This window comes from Asterias amurensis, chromosome 19, assembly GCF_032118995.1.
Source record: "Asterias amurensis chromosome 19, ASM3211899v1".
In the NCBI taxonomy this organism is placed as follows: Eukaryota; Metazoa; Echinodermata; class Asteroidea; order Forcipulatida; family Asteriidae; genus Asterias; species Asterias amurensis.
In genome coordinates, this window is record NC_092666.1 from 452,118 (window position 1) to 478,988 (window position 26,871).

At 40.0% G+C, this 26,871-nt stretch overlaps 1 protein-coding gene across 2 annotated transcripts in view; it reads right to left on the reverse strand.

The window, feature by feature from the left end:
* LOC139951720 (cyclin-dependent kinases regulatory subunit-like) overlaps positions 1-26,871 on the reverse strand; it is a 43,077-nt gene that overhangs the window by 14,549 nt on the left and 1,657 nt on the right. Inside the window, exons 2-4 of one of the 2 annotated variants that reach the window (XM_071950769.1) lie at positions 23,977-24,088; positions 10,425-10,511; positions 4,611-4,738 (exon numbers count right to left, since the gene is read on the reverse strand). In XM_071950769.1, coding sequence (XP_071806870.1) covers positions 4,611-4,738; positions 10,425-10,492 — 196 coding nt within the window. In that variant the 5' untranslated portion in view covers positions 10,493-10,511; positions 23,977-24,088. The remainder of the gene's footprint in view (positions 1-4,610; positions 4,739-10,424; positions 10,512-23,976; positions 24,089-26,871) is intronic. The other variant, XM_071950768.1, reaches the window with a different exon arrangement.

Here is a 26,871-nt window from a genome sequence, read left to right on the forward strand (position 1 = left end):
TAGTGGAGGTTTGACCGTCCGGCCAGACCTAGTTGTAATGACATGCGGTGGTGTTTCCTGCACCGTGTCATTCAGATTGTGAGTCTGTTCTGAATCAGAGTCAATGTTCAGAGTTTGTTCTTGATCCTTGCGATATGAAGCTCTGATGTCTCGTCTGTTTCGTCGATACTGATGTCCATCAGCGGTTTGCACGATGTAGGATCGTGGTGTAGCAGCGTTTCTAGCGATCACAGCGGGTCTCCAGGTAGTTTCCTCGCGAACACTTACTGGAACTCCAGTGGCAAAGGGTTTGAGGGGTTTTGTGTTTCGATCGTAGTGGTGCTTTTGCATGGTTTGCTTGGCGTGAAGTTTCTGCGGAATATCTGTGAAGATTTCTGATTTCAATAGTTCTGCTGATGTCGGTAATCGCGTCTGTGTCCGACGTCCAAAGAACAATTGGGCAGAATATGGGAGGCCATCTCGGGGTGTGTTGCGGTAATCTAGTAATGCCAAATGCGGATCCTGATTGTCAGCGATAGCTTTTTTGAGCAGATTTTTGGCTATCTGAACAGCTTTTTCAGCTCTGCCGTTTGATTGTGGATAGCGCGGAGAGGAGGTTGCGTGTGCAATATGGTAATCCTTAGCGAATTGTTTGAACTCCGACGAAGCATACTGCGGACCATTGTCAGAAAACAGTATATCAGGAATACTATATCTTGAGAACTGTTGCTTACAGCATGCGATAACTGCGGAAGATCTCAGGTTGGACAGTTTGTTGACTTCAATGAAGTTTGAGTATTAGTCAACAAACAGACTTGATCTCAAAAATGTCAGTTCCAACCTTTTGCCAAGGTCTCTGAGGGATTTCATGCGGTATCATCGGCTCTTTGCTTTGCTTAGCTTTGTATTTCTCGCATACAGCACATTTGTGTACCATATCTGTGATTTGTGCCGACACGTTCGGCCAGAACATGATGTCCCTTGCTAACAGGCTAAGCGTTTAGTTTTCTCAATACCTTGATGGCTCTGGTGTAGTTTTGCATGCATCATTTTCTGCACTGCCTGTGGGATGAGAACTTTGTTGTTTTTGAAGATTAGTTTTTCTTCAATTGTCAGCTGTTCCCGAAAATCCCAGAACTGCTTCATGTTGGTTGGTAGGTCTGCTCTGTTATCAGGCCAACCATTGCAAATACATGTAGTCTTTGCGAGTGTCTGCATTGTGGGGTCGTTGGCTGTTTCGCGTTGTAGCTCTTCTATTCTCTCAGCCGACATTGGTAGGCAAGTGACCATACAAATCGGAATCTCATTGTCAGTATCATTTGATGAAACTTTGTATGGCGGATAGTTGCGACTTAAAGCATCTGCCACTACCAATTCTTTTCCTTTTTTGTAGCCCACTTCCATGTGATATTTCTGAAGTTTGAGCAGCATGCGTTGTAATCGTAGAGGAGTTTGCTCAAGTGGTTTTCTCATAATTGCTTCCAGTGGTTTATGATCTGTCTCAACCACAAAATGACGACCAAATACGTACTGATGGAATCGCTCACATCCAAATGTGATTGCATACAATTCTTTCTCCATTTGTGCGTATCTGCACTGTGCTGGCGACATCGCTCGTGATGCATAAGCTACAGGTTGCTCATTCTGCAACAAAACAGCCCCTACACCTGCTTTTGACGCATCTGTCCTGACTAACACCGGTATCGTGACATCATAGAATTGCAAAACTGGCGATGCTGTTACCATGTTTTGCAGTTTCTCAAAACTTGCATCTTGCTCTTTTCCCCAGTGCCATGCAATGTCATTTTCAAGCAGCTTTTTCAGTGGCGCTGTGACTTGAGCGAGATTGGGGAGAAATTTGCCAAGGTAGTTGATCATATCGAGAAATCGTTGCAATTCAACTTTGGATGTTGGCTTTGTCATGCCCGTGATTGCTTCAATTTTTTGTGGATCTGCTTTCAATCCTTCTGATGTCAGCACGTGACCAATGTATTTCACCTGATCCACTTTGAACCGACACTTCTGTGGATTGAGCTTCATGTTACGTGCTTGAACGCATTGAAGGACTCGCTCAAGCCTTTCATCATGTTGTTTCTCATTTTCACCCCACACGAGAATGTCATCCATAATGACCTCTACACCTTCAAATCCTTCAAATATCTGGTTCATTGTTCGCTGGAAGATTTCTGGTGCCGTCATAATACCGAAAGGCAAGCGTGTGTATCTATAGCGACCGTGTGGTGTATTGAAAGTACAGAGTTTAGAACTCGCATCGTCAAGCTGAATCTGCCAATATCCACAATTTGCATCAAGTGTTGAAAAGACTTTAGCATTTTCCGATGGGCTTCATTCTGTCACCTGAAAATGACACCGGTCTGTCATTGGAGCGTTGCAGTTTGTTGCAAATCTTGGTGTGCACACATTCCAGAACAACGTTACATTGTGCACCTGTATCTACCTTGAATCTGACAGTGCGGTTCATTATTTTGAGATTGATCATCCAGTCAGGTGTATTTGCCTTGTTGCTCTTTTCTCGGCCAACTACATCTACAAAGAACTCATCATCGGTATCAGAATACTCATTAATTCCATGTATCTTTTGTGTTCGTGCGTCATTCCTTCGAAACGTTGGTTTAGCATCCTGTGGACGTGACATGCAGACTTTTTCAAAGTGATTTTGTTTCCCACAATTTCCACATGTCTTACCGTACGCTGGGCACTGACCTCTTTCATGTTGCCTACCACAGTATTTGCAAGATCGCCTTTCTGGATCAGGGTTGTTAAAGGTTGACTGACGAGTCGCCGCATTTGTGGGCATACCTCGTTTTCCTTTGCTTTTCTGTTTGTACAGTGCATTTACTGTGGTGGTGCTCTGAACTCCAGCAGCCATGTCTCCTACATGTATCTGTGATTTACTGATTTCAGCTGCTCGGCAAATTTCCCACTTCTGACACCATGTAATATTTCAGGAGGCCGGATGGCTGAAGATTGAACTTGAATATGCTTTTATTGCTGAATCTCATTTACTAAGACAGTTAAGTGTGTATCGCCTTAAAACATGGTCACCTGCATACAACATTTACTTGTTACACACGGCCTCGTGAGGGCGCTCTTCTAATAACAAGCTGTATTACAACAACAGTGACATCACAAAGAAGTGTGAAATACATAGTATCCATAGTTTGCATTTTTGCTTCAGTTGAATCATGGAGCAATTGCTCCATGGTTGAATTTTAACTTACATGTACAACAACTTATTTTGGCATAGATGAAAGAAAAGTTCTTAATACAATATCAAGTAGCCTACACAATGTATCTGTTCAAGAATCTTGTGAAGTTCGGACCACAGTTTTAATGTTCTTTCACATTTTTATTCATTTGGTTTTTCAGAATGTTTTCAATCATTCTTTCTTAGGCCACTTTCAGTAAAATGAGTATCCAGCTCTGTGAGCAACAGCAACTCTGTACAGTAATTTAGCCCAATTTGCACAACTTCACCAGGAAAGTGGTCTCCTTCATAAGGCTTCATATTCAGCCACAATATTTACAAACCAACGACCATCACAAATCTCAGTGTTGAGGTCTTTAGTAGTTTGCCTGCCTCAGCCTACCATAGACCCCAGGCATTTATGCATATCATTATGCAGAAGAGAGCTCTCAGTTGTTGCCAAGTAATACTTGGTAAAACTAACTGAATCCTCCTGCTGGTTTAGGGGAGAGTGAATTGTGGTAACTCGTGCTAAATCGGTAACTCGTGCTACAGTTTTTAACGGATCATTATAATGTAGTAGATAATGCTTGACAGTTCAATTTCTTATAAATACTTGAGGCACCAATGGTAGAAGATAGATATTAATTGGCATCAATTAAAGTGTCACAATTTTGTAGTAAAATTTAAAAATGTATGTTTCGGTAACTCGTGCTACACTATATCTAAAGTATCTGAAGGTAAGCGATGAAAGGAAAAGTGGAGGGTGATGGTTAAAATTGGATGAATATTTCTTGTACACTATATTTCATGAGTATAAAATGTAATGACTTTTATTGAAAACTGCTTATGCTGAAAACATTACCTCCTTTTTTTTTCCCCACTGAAAAAAACACTTTCCGAACAAATGAATTTTTGATAATCAAACTGTGAAGCAAATCCTGGCGTGTGTTTGGAATAATAAGAAAGTGTAAAGAAACATGTACATTGTAGGCACAATTTGATGTCCACTTTGGTTTGGAAATGCCCGTATGTATGTACTACGTAGAATTCTATCCATTAAATAACATCACCCCTTTAGCGCCTCAGATCCATAGTCTGGATCCGGCTCTGTAGGATGTATCGTAGATAGCAAAAAATCAATTCTTCATAATAATACTACATGTACACCAAAAACAGCATTTCTGGCCTGATCACCAAAGTTAAGCAAAATTTGAAATTTGGCTTGTTTAGCCAAATTCAAAGAGGGTAGGGTTTAACCAACACGGAATGACCAAGATAACACCAGTTACACAGAATACAAGGCAGCAATTTGAGTGAACAACACAACACATGTGACAGGAGATGTTTATTGAACTTGTCAACATTAAGGTGAATTATTTTGGTGGTGTGCCTGTAATGCCTGTAGGTTGGCTTTACTTACCTGGTTTATGAATCATATAGTGCACCCAGCCTGGACTCTGCTGTACACCTAGATTTCTCCATTCTGATTCTGTCATTAGGTGATTCTGGGGAAGCAATTTCACTAAAGCTGATGGCAAAATTACATGTCTGTAAAAAAACAAAACACATTTACGTTCATCACAAAAAAGTTAAGATGGATAACCTACATTGTATCTCATGACATATGGATGAGAACAGAGGCTTTTTAACAGAGACTCAAGTCTGGTATTACATTTTGAGTAGCTGTCATTTGCTAGTAAACTTGGTAGAGTAAAGGGTTTATCCACCACCCATTACTTGGTCAAAATTATTAAGATGATATCTATTAAAAGCAAATAGACAATCATAATTACTAAATCAACAACCACTAGAATGCAGACAGTATCAGTCAACGATTTCGCCTGTATCGCATCTCAATTTGCGATGAAATGTTGATGAAAACAATTAAACACTTTTTGCTCTTGGCTGTGCTCCGTGGTTATAATGGGTTGATGTGGCTGGCAGCTAAAGGCACCCTTGAATGCCAGCTTCTCGAACGCGTGTAGCCGCGTCCTTCGCAATTCAGCTCTTGGCTGAGAGTAAGGATGATTAGCCCCCCAAATTATTTGCTATGCAATTTTAAAAAGTGTATCGCAAATTTTGCGATCCCATTTGCGATACAAATTTTGCAGCATTTATGCTTGATACAAAAATATTTAATTTTTTTCCACAAGAAATCTGATACTAAATTAATAGAAATCAACGCCGACGGTCGACAAACTTTATACACAGCAGTAGGGCACAATCGACCAATGAAAAAAGTCATTACTCGCAATGTGGAAATCTGAGCGACGGTGACTTGGGAATTTATAACTAAACTGATGTTTTCTTCTTGCAAAGTAAGAACAAAAAAGCGGTTAATTTATGTTTAGAACATGTTCAAGATATTAAATCATTTAAACTGTTTTTTTTTTTTAATTGGACCTGGAGAAATGCAAGACCTTTGATCTATTTTTATTAATCGTGTGTAATGAAGACACATTGGTACATTATTGAGTCCTGATCTGCGTCCTAGTAATAATAATAATAATGTTATTATTGATCTTCATTTATTGTGAATTTTTTGGCAATAACTGTCCAAACATAGAGTTCATATGTTGATGCAATTATTTAACATTCCAATTCAATTTTAAGACCTTCCCCTTCTCATTTATAAATTCACTTGATGCAAAGTTAATTAGACATTTAAGGCTGATTTTGGTGAGTTTATTTTAAAAATAAACCAAGTCTACACATTGAAAATTGTTGGATAAAATAAACAACCATTTGATGGTTATTGCGTCCTTAACCAGTTGACACTGGATGTCTTGTTAGTACCCCATGTTACACTCAGATTCGTGCCCGGAGATATGTCACCTTTTTCCCCACAATGAAAACCATTAAAGTCACCTGGAAGTGGTATTTTGTCAAAATAAAGCTTTTGTCACTAAAATATGCGTTATGATGAGTGGAACATGAATAAACAATTAACTAAGGTTTAAACAAAATTCATTTCCATGTTATTGTATCTGCAATTTAAGCATTTTTTATTTATTTGCTATGCAAAATTATGAACTATAAAAAGAAAAGAATTTGCATAGCAGTTTTGCCAAACATCAAGGGACCTAATATGGACCTCTGGGGTAGCCCATACTCCAAATCAACTGGATCAGAGGCATAATTGATGAAAGAAACAGAACAAAAAGACTTCAAAGTTTGAGCTGTAAAATGGTGGGCCTTATGGATTTGGGCAAAATTTATTTTTCATTACAAGACAGTGTGCAGTGTCAGTCTTTTTTCAAAATACAAGGGAAAAAAGTTGAGTTTCCGGTTACATCACCAAAGCAATGAAGGAAATATTATGAGGAATATGGGTTTATATTTGTGTGATTTTATGACCTTTTCCAAGGAAAGTATTATTAGGGGATTGTGTACATGTACGTGATGGTTTCCTTTGTCTGTTCTTATATTCAGTTTGGTGGAACGATGTGGAGCATTTTGATTATAGCGTAATTTAAAATTGATATTTGAGATTCTATGTCAGAAACGCTTCACAGCTCACCACCGTTGTTCCCCATATCTTCCACAATGCAATGCGAAATTTGCGCTTTGTTTACCCATAGCTATTTTACTACTGCGGCAAGATAAGAAGCTTGTCGAACTCCTTCTATTCTATCCTCCATAGTAACGCCACTGAAATTGACATTGTCTTCGCCCTGATTTTGTTGTTCTTGATTTTGTGATCCAGTGGAACCACTTTTGTGCATTACGATTGGGGTCCCTTGGTTTAGTAAAAAAACAAAAAGAGAAAAAAAGAGTGATTTGTATCATTTGTCGCTACGTGAAGAATCCCATGGACTTCCATATCAGCTAGAGGGAAGTATAGAATTTTTTCATATTACCATATCATACATGTCACATTACTATAATTACTATTTTAATAATAATAATAATAATAATAATAACTAGACATTAGGTGTTTGTGAACAAACACAAAGCTGTTCCGTGTTCTTTTGCTTGGATTATGTGCTAAAATGACCAAGGAGCCTATAACTGAAAAAAAAGTTTGAAATTGTTGAATAGTGTCTTGAGTTATGGTGCCACTTCCGGTTGACCCCAAAGTAGAGGTCGACATGGGGTCACGGTAACCTAAGGCTAATCTCCAATGCCCAAGGGGTCTAAAACTGAAAAAAAGTTTTAAAATCGGTTGAATAGTACTTGAGATATGGTCCCACTTCCAGTTGACACGGAAGAAGAGGTCACAATGAGGTCACGGTTTTTCCCAACAAATTTTAAGTCCTAAGGAGTCTATAACTGAAGAATTTTTTTTTAATCGGTTGTGTAACTCTTGAGATATGGTCCCACTTCCGGTTGACCCGGAAGTAGAGGTCAACTTGATGTCACAGTTTTTCAAAATTAATGTCCATGCCCCACGGAGTCTTCACTACAGTGTAAAAATTGGTTCTGCACTCCTTGAGATATGGTGTTGCAAGGATTTTCAGTCACTCGTCAATAGAGGGCGGTATATAAGATAAGTGGTCTCTAGTTGAATAATGTAAAAACTTGCATTTGACTCAGGATTGTTTAATTTGGTTGGTTTCTTGAGTTCATGCTAGTATCTTTAGAGTCCATTGCCATGTGACAAACTACTTAAGGATAAAATCCTTGTATTTGGTTGGTGGTTTGATGTTTGATCTTGTTCGAGTGGATTTTACTGAACTCGTAACCACCAAACTCTGCACCTACGATCACCATTTTCGGCTTAATGTGCATGCGCGGAATAAAATGTGCGAGCTTGGAAGCACACAAACAAAAGAAATCCCTGCTAAGCAGTGTATTTTGCTTGACGTAAGCGCAGAATTCACTGCTTCTGCTAAGCACTGAATCTTTGCTTCCAGAGCAGAGCACGACATTGGGCCCATTTGCACAAGATTTTTCATAAGGTTTATTGCGATTCAGAACCGCGATGCATTTTGGGAAGGAATATGGGGCGGTTACTATGCAGTTTGTACGACTTGCGCTCGCAACGCCCTCTCTTGAAATTTTGCAATTCGCAATAAAACCTTAATAGGCAAGTTCCCATCATGATAGGCCTGGGTGACTAGTGAAATTTACAAACTCGACTAATCGCCCCTCAAACCCAACTTGGACGCTTGTCGCGATAAATTACGGATTCTCAAGACTTGTGCCGCAAAGTGTTGCAAGCGCACGTTATATTATATGTTGCGAATAGTAAGAAGCAACACAACCAGTGTTTCACTGGACAGGTAGTCGGGACAATTTTTGTAGTCAACGTTTGAGCACGATTGTAACAGAGTAGAGAAAAATAGTAGTCGCGACTCAAATAATAATTTGTAGTCGCGACTTTAACACTAAAGCACACTAGTCGCCCCGGCCTACTTTTGCACGTAAGTAAACCACGGGTATTATCCTGAGATTGCAAATCAAATTTTTAAGTCACTGTTGTTTTCAGTTTTACAGGACTTGAGCACAATTAGTCAACTGTAGCTTTTTTTATTGCGAATTGTGACGCTCAAGAACACATTCCCTGCTAAGCTGTTAAATACGCTTAGCGTAAGCACAATTCCATGATTACGCAAGCGCTGCGATTCTTTCCTTTAAAAGCCATTGGCCCTGGACCAAACTACACTAAAGATTTTTAAACACAAAAAGCAGCTAAACACAGCAAATACAAGTACAAGTTGTGAATCAAGGTATTCTGCTGATCTGCAATTTTTTGTAAAGCAAAATGTTTTGCCTATTTATTATATAAGCAGCTTTATACAAATGACCCACTCAACCACAAGAGAAACGTCAGCATAATAAAATCGCTGCTTTTGTATTCCTGCCAAAGAGTTTTTGTATGTCATGGTATAATTTCCGAAAAGAAAGCGAAATACTTGAATTAGTTTAGACAAATGGTCCCGGCGCAAACAAGGTGACTTCACCCGTAAATGATTCAAAATCCCTGGCGTTCTGTTTTCGTCGTCCACGCTCGTCGCCTGAAACGAAGCCGGTCAACTCGGTCCCAAACCAACTCGGTCCCAGTCATACGTTGACAGTTTTTTCACTAATTTCTCAAAAACTACAACACCACAGCAAGTAATATGTTAAGGGAAGCTTTCAACTATCATTATCTTCAAACTGTTTAAGTTTAGTGTAAACATGGAGGTAGAATGTGTGGACACGATGGTGTGTCGTCGTCGTCAAAAACCCCTATTCAATTGCGCACGTTCATTAAACGAAAACCCTATGCCTTCGTGTACGTCCAGAACTCGGTTAGGAAACGAATAAAAAGAGAATTCGCTGTGGTCCAGAACGTAAGTAGAAAAACAACAAAAGGAGACTTGAGTAGACTTCTCTCAAGAAGTCACAACTCATGATAGGTACATACTGCATGGCATTTTCCATAGAGAATGTTTAACAATAACATGGAAGTGACTGCATCCAGTTATATTCAAACGCGCAGACTCATCTCAAGAAGTCACAACTCATGATAGGTACATACTGTATGGCATTTACCAAAGAGAATATTTAACAATAACATGGAAGCGACTGCATTCAGTTATATTCAAATGAAGATTACGTGGTTAATTAATTAAGATTTTCAATTTTTTTTACATTTAGAGTAAAGCTTATGTTCTAAGCTACAATTTGGTATAATAAACTCACTCTTTCGTATTATGGTTTGGGAGATTAGGCTTAAAGAAAAAACGTGTACAAATGCAATGGGGTTTTGGCGAGAAACAAAGAATAATAATAATAATAATAAAAATAATAAAAATCTCGACGAAAACAATACCTGTTCCGACGGTAGGTCGGAACAGCTAATAATAAGACTTGTAATGTGCACATAATAATAATAATAATACACGATTTTTATATAGCGCTTTTTCACGGGGTGTCTCAAAGCGCTTCCGACATTATTACCCCTGGTCACTGGGCCTTAAATCATTCCTTAAACCATCTCAGCTCCCTGGGGAGTATACAGCCTGTGCGCAATATATGCACTACAAGGCTAAACCAATCACAAGAACCATCTCTGCCCTCACAGGTACCCATTTACCCCTGGGTGGAGAGAAGCAATTATAGTTCAGTGTCTTGCACAGGGACACAAGTGTCACGACCTGGATTCGAACCCACACTCTGCTGAACAGAAGCATCAGAGCTTGAGTTCGGTGCTCTTATCCACTCGGACACGACACCCCACTGGGTGTTCAAGGCGCAAGATACAAATTAAGTTGGTAAAGATTCCTAGGAACATAAAAGCACATACCTGTATTCTAGACTTTCATCAAAGTACTTCTCAGAATAGGTGATCAGCTGTTGTACATTCTCTGGCATTATGAATGGTTGAAAGAATCTGAAATATACAACAACAATTCTTAAATCAATAACAAAAACAATTGTAAAAATATCCATAAACATCTGAGGTGACTGTGTTGTACACATAAACATCTGAGGTGACTGTGTTGTACACATAAACATCTGAGGTGACTGTGTTGTACACATAAACATCTGAGGTGACTGTGTTGTACACATAAACATCTGAGGTGACTGTGTTGTACACATAAAAAATCCTAGAATGGGGGTAAGGGAGGGATTTCCAAATCCATGGTCATGCAGAGTGTTGTCAGTTGTAGGACTCCGACTCGGGACTCCAACGGGACTCGGACTTGGTTTTGGACCCAAAGGACTCAGCTTCAGGTCCTCCTCGAGTCCAGCAAAATCAGGTCTTTTTATGTCTTTTATTTTCTTAACCTGAATTTGGTTTTGCTGTGGAGCTTACTGACAATCACCAATAATAGTCACGGAGTTAACCGACTGATAACCAACCTCCTCCCCACGCCTCAGTGTGGGGATGAAATTACTTAGCATGCGGGTGCAGGTGGATCGCGCAGTGCCATGGGGAGAAGTAGACACCAACAAGCTCCGGGTTTGGAGTTCTTGGCGCATTCTTGGGCCAAATTTGCATATTTTTATTTTGAATTACCGTTGTTTCATCTACTGTACGTGTAGCTGGATCAGTGAAATGAGTGAAATCAGTAAATGAAAGCTCGATCAGAGTCACAATACAAATCACTGTGGCAAACAGTGGTCCACGCACGAATACCCGCTATGGTCATAGAGCATTCTCAGTAGCTGCACCAACTTGCTGGCACAAGCTCTCTCTTCACATCCGTTGAAACGCCTGTGGAAAGCGCTGTACAAATGTTATTTATTAATATTATTACACAAACCATCCTAAGTTAAGCACTCTAAACCGATTCATGTTATTCTTTTCGGTAATAATAATACTACACAGGTTTTATATAGCACTTTACACAAAAAGTCTAAGGTTTCCTCAAAACGTGTGGTTAGCCCTGCCATTAAGACATGTGGATCAGATTCATCTCTCCTCCAGATTTGGCGAGAGACAGTGGGACTTAAAGCCATTATACACTTTCGGTAAACAGTATTGTCCAAGTCCCACACTTCGTGTATCACAACTTAAATATAAATTAAGAAACCTGTGAAAATTTAGGCTCAATCGGTCATCGGAGTTGGGAGAAAACCAGTACCACGGCAGACAGCCCTACCAAGGAACATTGATACAGGTAATTTGATTTTCATCAACTGTACTTCGAGATCTAAGCCAGTTACAAAACAAAACAGTGGCCATCTTAGAGCTAACTCAAACTTGCCATCCACTCTGTTATTAAATGCAAGATCATTCTGTAATAAAATAGAAGATCTTCAAGCTACTATACATACAAATCATAAGGATGTACACCTAATTGCTGTCACTGAAACATGGTTTTCTGCTGAGAAGCCGGCCACAGCATATCCTCTCCCAGGATATCACCAGTTTCACCATGATCGTGCTAACCGGATTGGAGGCGGTGTAGCTTTGTATGTATGGGATGACTTAAATGCCACTCTTTGTATGTTTGAAAGCAATATACCCCAGAACATTGAAATCATTTGGGTTAAATTGAAATCTTCAGTGTCCCTCACCCTGAAAGATGACATTCTTGTGTGTGTAACATATTGCCCACCTCGGTCGCCCCACCAGGATGAATTATCTACATACATCATTGATATTGTCGACACTGTCCGTGTCCAGTTTGACAATATTTCACTGCTAATAATGGGAGACTTCAACGACCTTGATACCAAGCCTATCAAATTATCAACATGCCTACCCGAGGATCTGCTATCCTGGACAAGATTTTTACCAATGTTGGGAGTAGCTTTTGTGACCCTGTGATCTGTGCAGATTATCACAGACCAGTACAGGTATCATTTAAAAAAAATCACCACCATCCACAGACTGAGTGACAAAGCATGGATGAATAACCGTATAAGACGACTCATTGTCACACACGATGCTCAATTCAAAAGAGGTGACAGTTGCGCCTATAAAAAATCACGGAACCTCGTTCAACGGGAAACTCTGCATGCAAAGAAAAGCTTCTATGAACATAAAATTCAGCACTTGAAACACACTGAACCTGGCAAGTGGCACCAACAGATTAGATCTTTGACTGGTATGCACAAGTCGTCGCCGTTCCGATTGAACACACAGAAGTCATCCTCGGATACTGCACATGAACTTAACTGCCACTTTGCTCATATATGCAATGAACTACCAAGCCTTGATTTGTGTGCTCTGCCCTCCTACCTTCCCGCCTTCCCCCCTCCAATCATTGCTAGACAAGAGGTCTACAATAAGCTTCGAAAAATTGAATGCGACAAAATCTGGTCACCCAACGGATGTCCCTATTCTGTTGTTGAAGGAGTTCGCCTACGAGATTTCCGAGCCCCTAACTACAATTTTCAATGATTGTCTTCATGGCGGCCATTTCCCTAGCAACTGGAAAACGGCATCTGTTTGTCCTGTGCCAAAGTCATCCCCAGTCACCGATTTTAGTCAACTCCGGCCTATCTCCATAACTCCGATTTTAGCACGTGTGTTTGAAAGTTTCCTTGCTGAGTGGGTGATGGCTGACATCAAAGATCAAGTTGACCCAAGACAATTTGGCAATATGAAGGGCAGTTCTGTGAACCACTATCTGATCAGTTTGCTGGATGAGATCTACAGGGGCCTTGATAAACCGGGTCACTATGCTACTATCTGTACAATAGACTTCATGAAAGCCTTTGATCTGATCGATCATACGAAAGCGCTCCACAAGTTGATCGAAGTTGGAGTAAATCCGTCCCTCATTCCTGTTATCGCAGATTTTCTCTCAAATCGCACGCAGACAGTGCAAATAGCGGTGCATCCTCTTCTGAGCTTAGTCTGTCTTGTGGGGTCCCTCAAGGAACTAAACTTGGGCTAGTGATTTTCCTAATTATGATAAATGATGCTGCCATGACAACCGGAAAAAGATGGAAATATGTCGACGACCTAACAATTGCTGAAATCACCCACAAGTCATGTACCAGTGATTTACAAACCCATGTGGATGCTGTGTCAGAGTGGAGCCATACTAACACTATGAAACCCAAGGCTGAAAAATGTAAAGTCATTCAAGTTAGCTTCTTACACAGTGACATCCCTACTCCTGTGATCACAATGGATAATCAAGTTTTAGAATCTGTGTCTTCACTGCGGCTGCTTGGTGTGATAGTCCAATCTGATCTTAAGTGGGATCTTCAAGTGCAACAAATGATCTCGCGTGCATTTCGCCGATTGTACATCTTAAGCAAATTGAAGCGGAATGGTGTCCCTCTTAGTGATCTTATCTACATCCCTGCGTACATCCGTCCTAGTTTTGCGCTCCTGTGTGGAGCAGTAATCTAATAAGTCACCAGTCTGTTAGTATTGAAAGGGTACAACGAAGAGCTCTTTGAATCATCATGTTTCCTGAACGGCATCATTATGAGGATCTCCTGATAGATATTGGTATTCCCTCCCTTGCATCAAGAAGAACTGAAATACTTACAGACTTTGCCAAATCTATCACAATCTCAACACGACACCGAGATTTGTTCCCCCCTGAACGCCAAGCACTCTCACGCACTGGACTGAGAAACTCACACAACATTCACTTGCCCCTAATGAGAACCCAGAGATATAAAATGTCTAGTGTTCCAGCATTAGTGAGACTGTATAATAATCAGTGATTTCATTAACAAGTATCTCTAACAGTTGGGTTAAGTTTTATCAAATGTTTATCAAATTTGTGGCTTCATCAACAAGTATATCTCTAACAGTTGGGTTAAGTTTTATCAAATGTTTATCAAATTTGATCAAATTTTTTTAATTTGTGCATTCATGCCTACAGTTTCTCCTCCTTGTTAAGTCAGAGTTTGTTGTCTTTTGTAATTTTTAATAATAATGAATTATCAGTTTTATCAAATGTTTATCAAATTTAATCAAATTTTTATCTTTATTTGAGCATTCATGCCTGGAGCTTTTCTTCTCTTCTTTTAAGTCAGTGTTTTTTGTTTTTTGTTATTGTTAACATTAATGAATGTAAACATGCCAATTTAAGTCTTTTTAACTTCTGTCGTGTATTTTGTGATATTTTTAATAAACCTTAATGAATTGAAAACAAATTGAATTGAAAATAACGGGAAAACCCACTCTCGTTTCCGCACGTTTCGCCGTGTCAAGACATTTGTTTAAAATAAATCCGTAATTCTCGCTATCGACAATTTATATTGTTTTAATGTTTTCTCAAAAAGTAAAGCCTTTCATGGAATAATATTTCAAGAGAAGTCTGTTACCATTACCTTCTGTAAACTCTGTAAATTATTTGTAAATCTGTGAACTTTTTCTGTACCGAAAGTGTGGCTTTAAGAAGGCTTCCTACTGGAAAATATTCATATCTTTTGTTCGGAAATTGTCAACTCTGTTATCACTCAGTCATCAACAATGAGCGCTTCTAATTTAGCTCTTCAATAAGTCACACCTAAAAGAGCCATTGGCGTATCGATCAGACCGCTTGCGCCTAGGTATACGGAGGAGGTTTGAGAGGCAAAACGAGCGAAACAACGTCTTGAGCGTCTCATGGTCCACTCTAGACTTGAAATCCACAGACAGCTATAACGAGATCAATGTGCCGTCTATAATAACGCAACTCTCTCGTCAAAATCTCAATATTTTCAGTCTGAAATTGCCCAATCTGATAATAAGCAGCTTGTCAATAAGCTCACCTCCCAATCATCATCATCGAATTTACCTGAACACCAATCAGATGCGCATTTGGCGAATGAATTTGCTCAGTTCTTCCACGAAAAAAACACTGCATTGCGAGATCGTTTGACAGTGTCGTTCAACTAGTCAGGTAGCTTATGGATAGAATCGTGACCGACTGGCCCAAAGCACCAAATTTGGTAGGTACCTTCTATAGGGCCCAGAAATCAATTTTAGAAGGGGTGACACCAAAAAATATTTTTGGAAGTTACCTAATTTACATAATTTCAAAATGGCTGCAAAATCCTATATTTAAGCACTAATTTCGGTACATTTTTATCATTTAAGCAAAGGTCATTTTGAAATATTTACTTTGGTGGTTTTGTTTACATATCCTGCACTTAAAAAACATTAATGAACTGATTTGCCTAGGTAATTATGTGTTGTCAGAAATCCAAGATGGCCACTATAATAATAAATTCAGTATCCTGGTTCGAAATATGCAAAACAGTTTTATTTTGTTGTTACTACCGTCTTAACTATTAAAACAGTCCCATGTGGGGAAAATTGGTTTAGACTGACAAGATCTTCAAAGATCTTGGCAGCTTCCGCTGCACTTGTAAAGCGCTGTGCAAGAAGCCTACAGCTTTGCGGCATCTGCAGTTTCTAAAGCACTGCAGCAGTGTTTGGCATCCGCACTCCACTGCTCTCTGACACTGGCTGCCTCTGGAATGAGTGACCACACAGGTTTCCAGTCAGATGCAACCTTTGTCCAACCATACCCCTTGGTTTGAAGCACGCTGTTCAGACTTCAAGTTTGTTGTCCAGATGCTCGCCTCAGGAAACTTCATGTTCGATACCTTCTCAGTTACTAGTTGAAATAGCTCTTGGTGGGATCCTGCAGAAAGTTTAGGAAGTTTGTTGGTAGTTTAGTGTTCCCTGCAACCTTCTTCCTACACCTTTTCCTCTCTTCTTCCTCATAGATTGCTTCAAACATACCTCTCTTGTATGTATTCCACACTATGTCTACTCGGTTGCTATTCCTCAATTGCTGGATCCAAGGGAGAAATAACTTTTCACCAGATTCATTGAATGTACTACAATGTAGTTTGATTTGCAGGAAGTGCGTGGACGATAGCATCATCGTAAAAAAAAACCTTGGCATGGTAGTATGACGGGAGGGTCTAGCTGATCTGTTGTCAGAATTTCTAACGGATCAGGTTTTGTCGTCGGCAGGAGGAGCGCTCCATACACCGAGAGAGAATATGGCCAAGGACTTAATTGCAAAGTAGAGCTGGCTGAAAAGATTGCAATCATTATTTTTACTTGAACGATGCTGCTTAGCACTTGTGTTTGGCTTTGATTTCAGACGCTTCCAAATGGCCACAGAATTTCTTTTGATGGGCTTATGAATGCTGGTGCTTCGGTCTAAAATCAAATCCTTAACATGCTTCTGGTACTGGGAAATGCCAAGGGCTTCGATTGTTGGGACTGTGGAAACAACATCTTTATTAGCACAATTTCAAGTGTCGAAAGCAAGCAGTTCTGAAGAATCTTCAATGAAAGGGGTTACCCATTTCTGAGATTGCTTCAGTGAGGCTTTTCACTTGTTTCCTTAAAACCTCCTGCATAGTCATCCCTGTTCATGCTGCTTGTAAATGTTGACGTTTCTCCGTCCATGAACTGGTCCTCAAATTCCTTCAGCAGTCTTGCTTGCTGTGGACCTGAAACCATCCATATTCTGGAGGCAGCTGGATTTTCAGTAAGTTCTACCACGCCACCAGACCCTTTACCAACGTTGTTTTGTTCATGACTATGGTCAAGAGGCATGCAAGAGGACTCGTGTTGAGTCTTTTGAAGAACCCACATTTGTATGACATCTTCTTTGATATTTTGTGGTAGAGCCTTTATGTCTCGGGTGTGAATGGGGATTCAGCGAGCGTAGGTGTGATCCAGAACAAAGAACCAAGACACCAATGCCTTCAAAGCCTCCCCAAAGAGATCAAAATTTCGGATACCATGAGCACGGATGAAAATCAACAAAAGTGTTTCATATTTCAAGATGATATCCCAGTACTGAAATGTAGAGCTTGCCGTAATCATCTTCTGCTTCCACGTTTCAAAAGAAATCCCACTGTCAGACTCCACCTTCAGTTGCCAAGCATCTCTCTCTGCAGATATGCAACTGTTGGGGCTGTAACTGTGACTATGCCTGGTTCTAGTGAGGTGAGCAGCTTAGAGGAAGGAGTCTGCTGTACCTGAGGAGCCCACACCAGCTTCACATAAGGCAGCGGTCCAACCAGATCCTTCAAGAAAGTCTCCAATTGTGTTCCATCTATAGAGTCATCTCAATTTGGAGACCACCAACGTTACTAAAAAGTGCTTTTCTCCCAATACAATGTCTCGGGCCAACGCCACTGAACAAAATTGGCATGGACAGACAGTGGTTGGTCCACAGCAATTAGCGGTGTTTGGCATGGATTGAGATTATGTTGTTATCTGCCTTTGGATATCCATCCTATCAAGCATTATGCTTGATCATGTCAATGGTTGTAGCCTTTTCGTGTAAAAGGGGAAAGAGGGCGTCAAGAGCAGCAGGATCTTAAGGAGGCATCTGAGTTAAAGCAGGGAAGGCAGACCAGGCAATGTAATCTTCTTTCTCAAGCTTGTCCTTCTTTATTAAGAGAAAAATTAGATCTGTGTACCCAGGAGACTTCTGTAGCTCTTGCAATTTCAAGTTTACCATTGTCCTTATGTTAGATTTGCAGGGCAGACAAGCTTCTTGTTAATGGCACGGTCGTAGCTTACACTGATGCCCAGTCTATACAGGATGTTCATTATATGTTGCATCTCGTGAGTGTATGGATACATAACCCATTGTAGAGAGGAAGAGGTGGCTCCTTTTCTTTGGAATGCCTGCTGTTTTTTGCCACAGAAGCTTTGTTTTTTGCATTGAAGCTGACCATCTGAGCTATGGACAGACAAACCTGTGACCCATTGATATCTTGGTGCTTTACATTAGGTACATTCAGCAGCATGGCAACTAGTGTCTTAAGACTTGCCGGAAGAGAATTTTCCAGGCAGTTATGCTCAAAATTCCTGGTAACAGGGAGGGATTCCCAATCAAATATGTATTGTCTGATGCTTTTAAAACTGACCTTTATTATCTAAAATATCAAAGTGAATACGCCAGGAAGGATAAAAAACATTGAATTGGCTAATTGAAGCCTACCTCCAAATTGTAGGTGCAAATAATAAAACGAATATATAAAATTGTACATTAAATCTTTATAAATGAATTACTCGTCAAATCACTAACAATTACACGTTGTAACTAGTCTTAATTAGTGATAATTAGTTATAAGCATCAGTCTAATTTGACTTTAAAGTAAAACATACATAATTTGAACCCTATCAAAAGGCCTAATTAATAAAGGGCTGAATACAGCACTCAACTGAAAAGCAAAATCACCACATAATTTTTTTTAAAGCTTTTATATGCAAATTGTGCACAAATTTAGATTTATGCAAATTAGGTACCCTTCCAATATTGTTTTCAGGTGTCACCCCTTCTAAATATCTTCTCTAGGACCTAAACAATATATCTACCAAGTTTGGTGCTTTGGGCCAGTCGGTCACGATCTCGTCAAAATTTGGACCTAAGCAACCTGACTAAACCGGATGACATAGACATACCTGTTCCAGAAGCTATAACTCGTTAGCTTTACACATTTCCAACCTACCTCAGAGGATGCCGTCAGAAAAGTTGTTGTAGATAGCCCATCAAAATTATGCTCATTTGACCCCATTCCTACCTGGATAGTCAAACTTTGCTCGGATGAACTTCTTCCATCACTCAGATAATCAACCAGATGCTCATGTCAGGCATACAAAACATCCCACATCCACTGCTCAAGAAACCCAACCTCGACCCAAATGACTTCAAAATTTATCGACCAATTGCTAGTCTGATGTTCACTGCAAAGGTTCTTGAAAAAATCGCATCTACTCAACTTGACACAAATCTTCTGGACAATCACCTTTTCTCTAAGGCTCAATCAACATATCGGAAGTTTCATTCTACTGAGACTTCCTTGACTAAAGACATGAATGACATCCTTATAGCAATTGACAAGGGTCTGTTCTCATTTTACTGGATTTTTCTATACTGGACACTATTGACCACAACACCCTCACACAGCGTTTCAGGAGTTGCTATGCATTGACGGCACTGCACTAGATTGGCTAGTGTCATATCTGAAAAATCGTGAGCAACGGATTGTTGTCAATGGCGTTCTCTCCCAGGCCCATCCCCTTCCTCGTGGTGTACCTCAGGGGTTGATTATGGGACCTCTTGAATTCATACTTTATACTTTATAAGAATTGTCTCAACTCAACTGTAGTTTGGACTGGTCCCAACTTAAGAATTGTCCCAACTCAACTGTAGTTTGGACTGGTCCCAACTTAAGAATTGTCCCAATTCAAATGTAGTTTGGACTGGGCTCAACTATAGAATTGTCCCAACTCAACTTTAGTTTGGACTGGTCCCAACTTTAGAATTGTCCCAACTCAACTGTAGTTTGGACTGGTCCCAACTTGAGAATTGTCCCAATTCAACTGTAGTTTGGACTGGTCCCAACTTTAGAATTGTCCCAACACAAAGCAAAACGTAAAAGTGTGATTTTCTTTGAAAAGTATATATTTTGAGTCTACTACCATTGTTAGCATTCCCCATCTCAATGGTGCATATTTGTTTCAAACAACTTTTTTTTGAAAGGTAAATGGGCTATTTTTCAGAAGAAAAAATAATTCAAATATCACCTTCATGTAAAGGTCATTTTGTGGTCAAATATTAAAATAATGTCAACTTTTTACATTTTGGACCAAATTTGACCCCAAGGTGACGGATCTATCAATAAAACTTCATCATCATAATGACATTTCAAATCTGTGAAATTATGAGTTTTTCCTTTTTTTGTGCACAAATGTATGGTAAAATTAAATCTAAAGATGTGATATTCTCCTAAAGTGCATATCTTAAGCATTCCAAATTTGTTTGCACACCCTACATCTTGGTTGGTTGAAAATTGTTTAGACAAAAAGATGTGGAAGGGATCGTAAACTTGCTCAAAGTGTAAGCAGTTCAATTAGAGGGGCGGCAATCACACATCAGAACTCTCAGGAGCAGTAGGCCAGCTGTCAGATTTTCTTTGGAGTGACAATGGTCATGAGCTCATAAACAAATTCAACAACAAGCACTCTAGAAATCTAGAAACTCCCACAAGGACTCAGAGAGACAGATACTTGATCCCCAATCTGGGAGCTTTTTCAGCAATGCTGCCACCCCATCATCTATGACCACAGTAACTTTGATCATGGGGGATGTGTTCATCTGGCAGATATGAAACTCCTCTAAAGAAGACAGCGATGTTGATGACGTTTAGAAGCTTTCATACCAAACTGTTATAAATACTAAGATTCGATGTGTTCCGACTAAACCCAACCTTTGCTGAAGAAAGCGCTATCAAAGCACTATTAGCATTGTCTGAAAAGATGTGTTTTTAACCGAGTCTTGAATGAGCTGATTGAGGATGATTCACAGATGTGAAGAGGAAGTTGGTGCAGCTACTGAGAATGCTCTATGACCATAGCGGGAATTCGTGCGTGGGCCTTGGGAAAGTTGAAGATGGATGTTGATCGAAGGTTTATGGATGAAGAAGGCGACTTTTGGGAGATGAGACTATTGATGTTATGCGGGTGTGATGCCATGTATGGCTTTGTAAACAAGGAAAAGAATTTTGGACTGGATCCGCTTGAGAATAGGTAGTCATTCATGCATTTGTTACTTCTCGTCTTGACAATGGCAATGCTATTCTCTATAGTCTTCCTACAACCAGATTTCCCGACTTCAACGTCTCCAAAATACTGCTGCCCGCATTGTGACACTATCTAGAAAATCCTGTTCTATCACCCCCATTCTGAAACAACTTCACTGGCTCCCGATTTCTCAACGAATCATCTTCAAGCTGATGCTCATTGTCCACAAAGCTCTCAATGGCAAGGCCCCCCACTACTGTATATCTGAACTGCTTCAAGTTTACACTCCATCAAGGAATCTTTGATCAAGTTCCATGCTTCTCCTCATTGAACCCAAGTCTCGACACTCATGGGGTGACAGGTCTTTTTCTTCAGCTGCCCCACGCATCTGGAACTCTCTACCACTTAATCTTAGATCTTGTCTTTGTACCACAAAATTCAAATCTCTTCTCAAAACTTAATCTTATGTCACAGGTTTTCAAGGATTAATTTTGTTGTGTCTGTTTGAATTGGGACAATTCTTAAGTTGGGACCAGTCCAAACTACAGTTGAGTTGGGACAATTCTAAAGATGGGACCAGTCCAAACTAAAGTTGAGTTGGGACAATTCTAAAGTTGAGACCAATCCAAACTACAATTGAGTTGGGACAATTCTAAAGTTGGAACCAGTCCAAACATCAATTGAGTTGGGACAATTCTTAAGTTGGGACAATTCTTAAGTTGGGACCAGTCCAAACTACAGTTGAGTTGAGACAATTCTTAAGTTGGGACCAGTCCAAACTACAATTGAGTTGGGACAATTCTAAAGTTGGGACCAGTCCAAACTACAGTTGAGTTGAGACAGTTCTTAAGTTGGGACCAGTCCAAACTACAATTGAGTTGGGACAATTCTAAAGTTGGGACCAGTCCAAACTACAGTTGAGTTGGGACAATTCTTAAGTTAGGACCAGTCCAAACTACAGTTGAGTTGGGCAATTCTTAAGTTGGGACCAGTCCAAACTACAATTGAGTTGGGACAATTCTTAAGTTGGGACCAGTCCAAACTACAATTGAGTTGGGACAATTCTAAAGTTGGGACCAGTCCAAACTACAGTTGAGTTGAGACAATTCTTAAGTTGGGACCAGTCCAAACTACAGTTGAGTTGGGACAATTCTCAAGTTGGGACCAGTCCAAACTACAATTGAGTTGGGACAATTCTAAAGTTGGGACCAGTCCAAACTACAGTTGAGTTGGGACAATTCTTAAGTTAGGACCAGTCCAAACTACAGTTGAGTTGGGCAATTCTTAAGTTGGGACCAGTCCAAACTACAATTGAGTTGGGACAATTCTTAAGTTGGGACCAGTCCAAACTACAATTGAGTTGGGACAATTCTAAAGTTGGGACCAGTCCAAACTACAGTTGAGTTGAGACAATTCTTAAGTTGGGACCAGTCCAAACTACAGTTGAGTTGGGACAATTCTTAAGTTAGGACCAGTCCAAACTACAGTTGAGTTGGGACAATTCTTAAGTTGGGACCAGTCCAAACTACAATTGAGTTGAGACAATTCTTAAGTTGGGACCAGTCCAAACTACAGTTGAGTTGGGACAATTCTTAAGTTAGGACCAGTCCAAACTACAATTGAGTTGGGACCTTTCTTAAGTTAGGACCAGTCCAAACTACAGTTGAGTTGAGACAATTCTTAAGTTGGGACCAGTCCAAACTACAATTGAGTTGGGACAATTCTAAAGTTGAGACCAGTCCAAACTACAGTTGAGTTGAGACAACTCTTAAGTTGGGACCAGTCCAAACTACCGTTGAGTTGGGACAATTCTTAAGTTGGGACCAGTCCAAACTACAATTGAGTTGGGACAATTCTAAAGTTGGGACCAGTCCAAACTACAGTTGAGTTGAGACAACTCTAAAGTTGGGACCAGTCCAAACTACCGTTGAGTTGGGACAATTCTTAAGTTGGGACCAGTCCAAACTACAATTGAGTTGGGACAATTCTAAAGTTGGGACCAGTCCAAACTACAGTTGAGTTGAGACAATTCTTAAGTTGGGACCAGTCCAAACTACAATTGAGTTGGGACAATTCTAAAGTTGAGACCAGTCCAAACTACCGCTGAGTTGAGACAATTCTAAAGTTGGGACCAGTCCAAACTACAGTTGAGTTGGGACAATTCTTAAGTTGGGACCAGTCCAAACTACAGTTGAGTTGGGACAATTCTAAAGTGGGGACCAGTCCAAACTACAGTTGAATTGGGACAATTCTAAAGTTGGGGCGGAACAGGACTTGATCTTTTCTAAATCTTAGGATCCATCGTAAAGGGATGCTGCAGTGAATTCAAATAAAACAGTTAACTTTGCTGTCATTTATTTCTGATATATATATTGAACATCAATAAAATGTATTTTGTTTATTTCCGACATATCTGACTTGAGTAGTTAGCAAATAAGGCATGCCCCCCCTTTTGTGGATTGTTACCCTCCCCCTACCATCAATGTCACGTCGGGAACTCAAACAAATCGTCGGCAAAAAGAGTCTGGTCCCTAACTACATGCGCCTAGGTACCAGGCCACACTTCTCTATATGCACATAGCCAGGGGGCCCGGCGGCTCGGGTTACCGACCTGACGTCACGTTTATGCAAATGAAGGCTCCCTTTTAGGGGCGGGTTGGGTTCCCCTTATCTCTTGGAGACCATTTTATAAAATTTAATTTAAAAAATATTTCAGGTTTAAAAAGTCATGTTTAATCGTTTAAATGAATAGAAAAAACGCTGCAGCCACCCTTTAAGTTTTAGGAAGAGTTTTGTGAAAATGACCTCTGAACTGAATCGTGATGCTAGTTATATGTTATCAGGCCTACACATTTCTTTTAAAGGCCTGCAAAAATGCACTCACCTGCAATGGCTTGCATAAACTAAAAGACCCTTTCTTGTGGTCAGTCACTGAGTCAGCACAGTCAGTGTCATTCAATAGGTCAGGTGTGTTCTGCCTGGGTTGCTCTGGTCTGCTGGTCAAATCAAAAACAGTCTATGGTTGGTGACAAACACTTAATACATCAACATACACAGTGACAGTCCGTCATCTATACTATAATTTAATTAATGCCTAAATCGTATGCGCGTGCCATGTTATTTTCAGTCAAGTGGAAGCCAAGAACAATGCACAGGATCACCACAAGGAATTAACGGGTGCCTGACGGAGGTAGGGGTTATTAGAGCACGTGGGACAGAGAGAGGGAAGGGGGCCACACAATGTGGCACGTCTGTGGAAATGGGGAACGGCAAAAAATGAAGGGAACAAATTAATTAAACGGTTATATTTTATAAACGAGACGGATAACTTTCTGTACGGCGCCACCACTTTTTCACAAATTTTTACAAAAAGGGATATCTCATTAAGGGTAAATTAGATTATATTATTTCATATCGAATGAAAAAATGGAAAGAACGGTTAAGAAGCAGTAGCAGTACTTCTAGAAACTATAAGGCTCCGCTGTGAGCCTTATAGGGGTCTCATATTTAGGGCTTCCGTAACGCTATTCGTTTTTCAAATCAGCGTTGATGGGTGAAAGTTTTACGACCGTTAGCCAGCCAGAACTGAAGTTTCCTAAATACTGTACACCTAAAGCTTTCCCCAACCTACTCAATATACAGTCATAATGCTTGCATTTCCTTTTTGTTGAGTGAAATTAAAAAACACCTATACTCCGACACCCCTATGTTCCGACAATTATTACTCTGTTGATCAATAACAAAAACGCAACTTGTATTACAGCCTGGTTTCCCGGCGAATTTCTGTCGGGAATAGGTTTGAACATTCATAAGCTGAATTTGTACTGTTTTTAAAAGTGATGGGATCAATTAACGATATGATTTTGTTGATTTTGTTGCTTGTTGAGGCATGCATTTCTTTCTTTTTTTGTGGTTATAAACATGAGTTATGGCTCCCCGAGTTAGCTGGCAACAAATTACTCGGTACTTTGCTAGTGTTAGACGCGTGTCCATGTTTATAAAATTTCATGAGCCTTCAATTTATTACCCCGATATGTGATTTCTTACATTTGCCTCCGCAAATAAAAGAAATGTTAACAATAATAATAATAATAATAATAATAATAAATAATTAAGTCCTACCACCCCTCCATTACTCAGTCCTTTTCTAAATACACCAAAGTTTCTATTTTTTAATAGCAGAATAACACTTTTCAAACATACAAATTAAACTCCTCTGGGTGACTGACATAAAGACAGGTTACCGGTACAAACAATATGGACTAAATTACTGTCAGGTGTAGTTTCTCTAAGTCGCACCGGTTTTTTTTCTCGGTTTTTTTAATGGCTAACACAAAATATTTGTGCAGGTTATCGGAACATAGGGGTGTCGGAATATAGGGTGTCGGAACATAGCCTAGTAATAGGGGTGTCGGAACATAGGGGTGTCGGAACATAGGGGTGTCGGAATATATCTGTATCTGTATCTATCGAATACTGCAACAAACTCCTCACATCACAGGATACATAGTAGGAGGTCCTGTTTTCGAGGTGTCCCTAAAATCGTGGCAAATCTTTTACCTCTCTGTGCGTGATGTAAACAGTCCCTAGATAAAAATTGTGTGAGTAGGATTTGAAACTTTGCATGGTGGAAATAAGATATAGAAGAGTTTGCGGTAACACCATGTAATAACAATCTCTAAATGAGTTGGGGTGGTTCTGAAAAGAACCGTTGGATTATCTCGACGTTTTGATCAGTATGCTCTGATCGTCTTCTGGAGAATGCTGGACTCTGATGCTGCATGCTGCTTAAGTACTGGGCGGCGGATCAGCGGTGATGCACGAAGGCGGGAAATACAGGCGGGAAGTTGAACTCGATGATGCGTGGTGAAACCTGTTGTGGAGCCTTGGGTGGTGTGTGGGGGTGTGTGCTCACTGAACCGTGTCAGCAGGAACAAGCACAGGGGATAGTGAGGGTGTGGGGCCTACATGTAGGTGACTGAGGGTATAGATGACCCAAAGCAGTCTAATGGTTGGGGGCCTAGGGGGTGACCGTGGATATAGAAGATCCATTGGTCGGGAGGAGGGGGAGCCAGATGTCGCTGATGTGGAAGCCGATGTCTCGGGGTACGGTGTCATGCTTACGTGGATCTCGATGGCCTCTCTGATGCGTCTAGGGTGCCACGCCTGGATTGGAGCGATGATTTCTGCTGCTTCCCAGTTCACTCGGTGGTCAGTGATGTGGGAATGCTTGACGATGGCGGATTTATCGAAGTCCCCCCTCCTTCCATTTATGGGAGTCAAAATTTTGACTCCCATAAATGGCCAACCGTGTTAATGGACGAGGTAAAAAGAAAACCACGCAATTTCGAGGCATATTTGTGTAGATCATTGTATTTTACTTTTACATCATCTTTCTAATCATATGCATTTTATAACAAACGGTCACAAAACGCTTTTCAAAGACCAACTCGACCGATCCAAGGCAACGTGTTCCTTTAATATTAAAATTTAAACATCAGCTTTTTGATTCAATTATCACTGTTTATTTATACGCTTTATTATAAATATTAAGAAAACAAATATTAAAAAAATAAATAAAATCCAGATTTGGAAGCCAGTAATTATTCACACTTTTTATATTTTTTATATTTTTTTATTTTTTGCAAGTTTCCATGGTAATTTAAAAAAAATTTATTATAAAAAAATATTTTGAATAAAATGAAGACAACTGCTGGCTATAGAGTCATACACAGAGTCTCAAAGAACACTTGTAGTCACTGCAGATGTTTCTTCCATG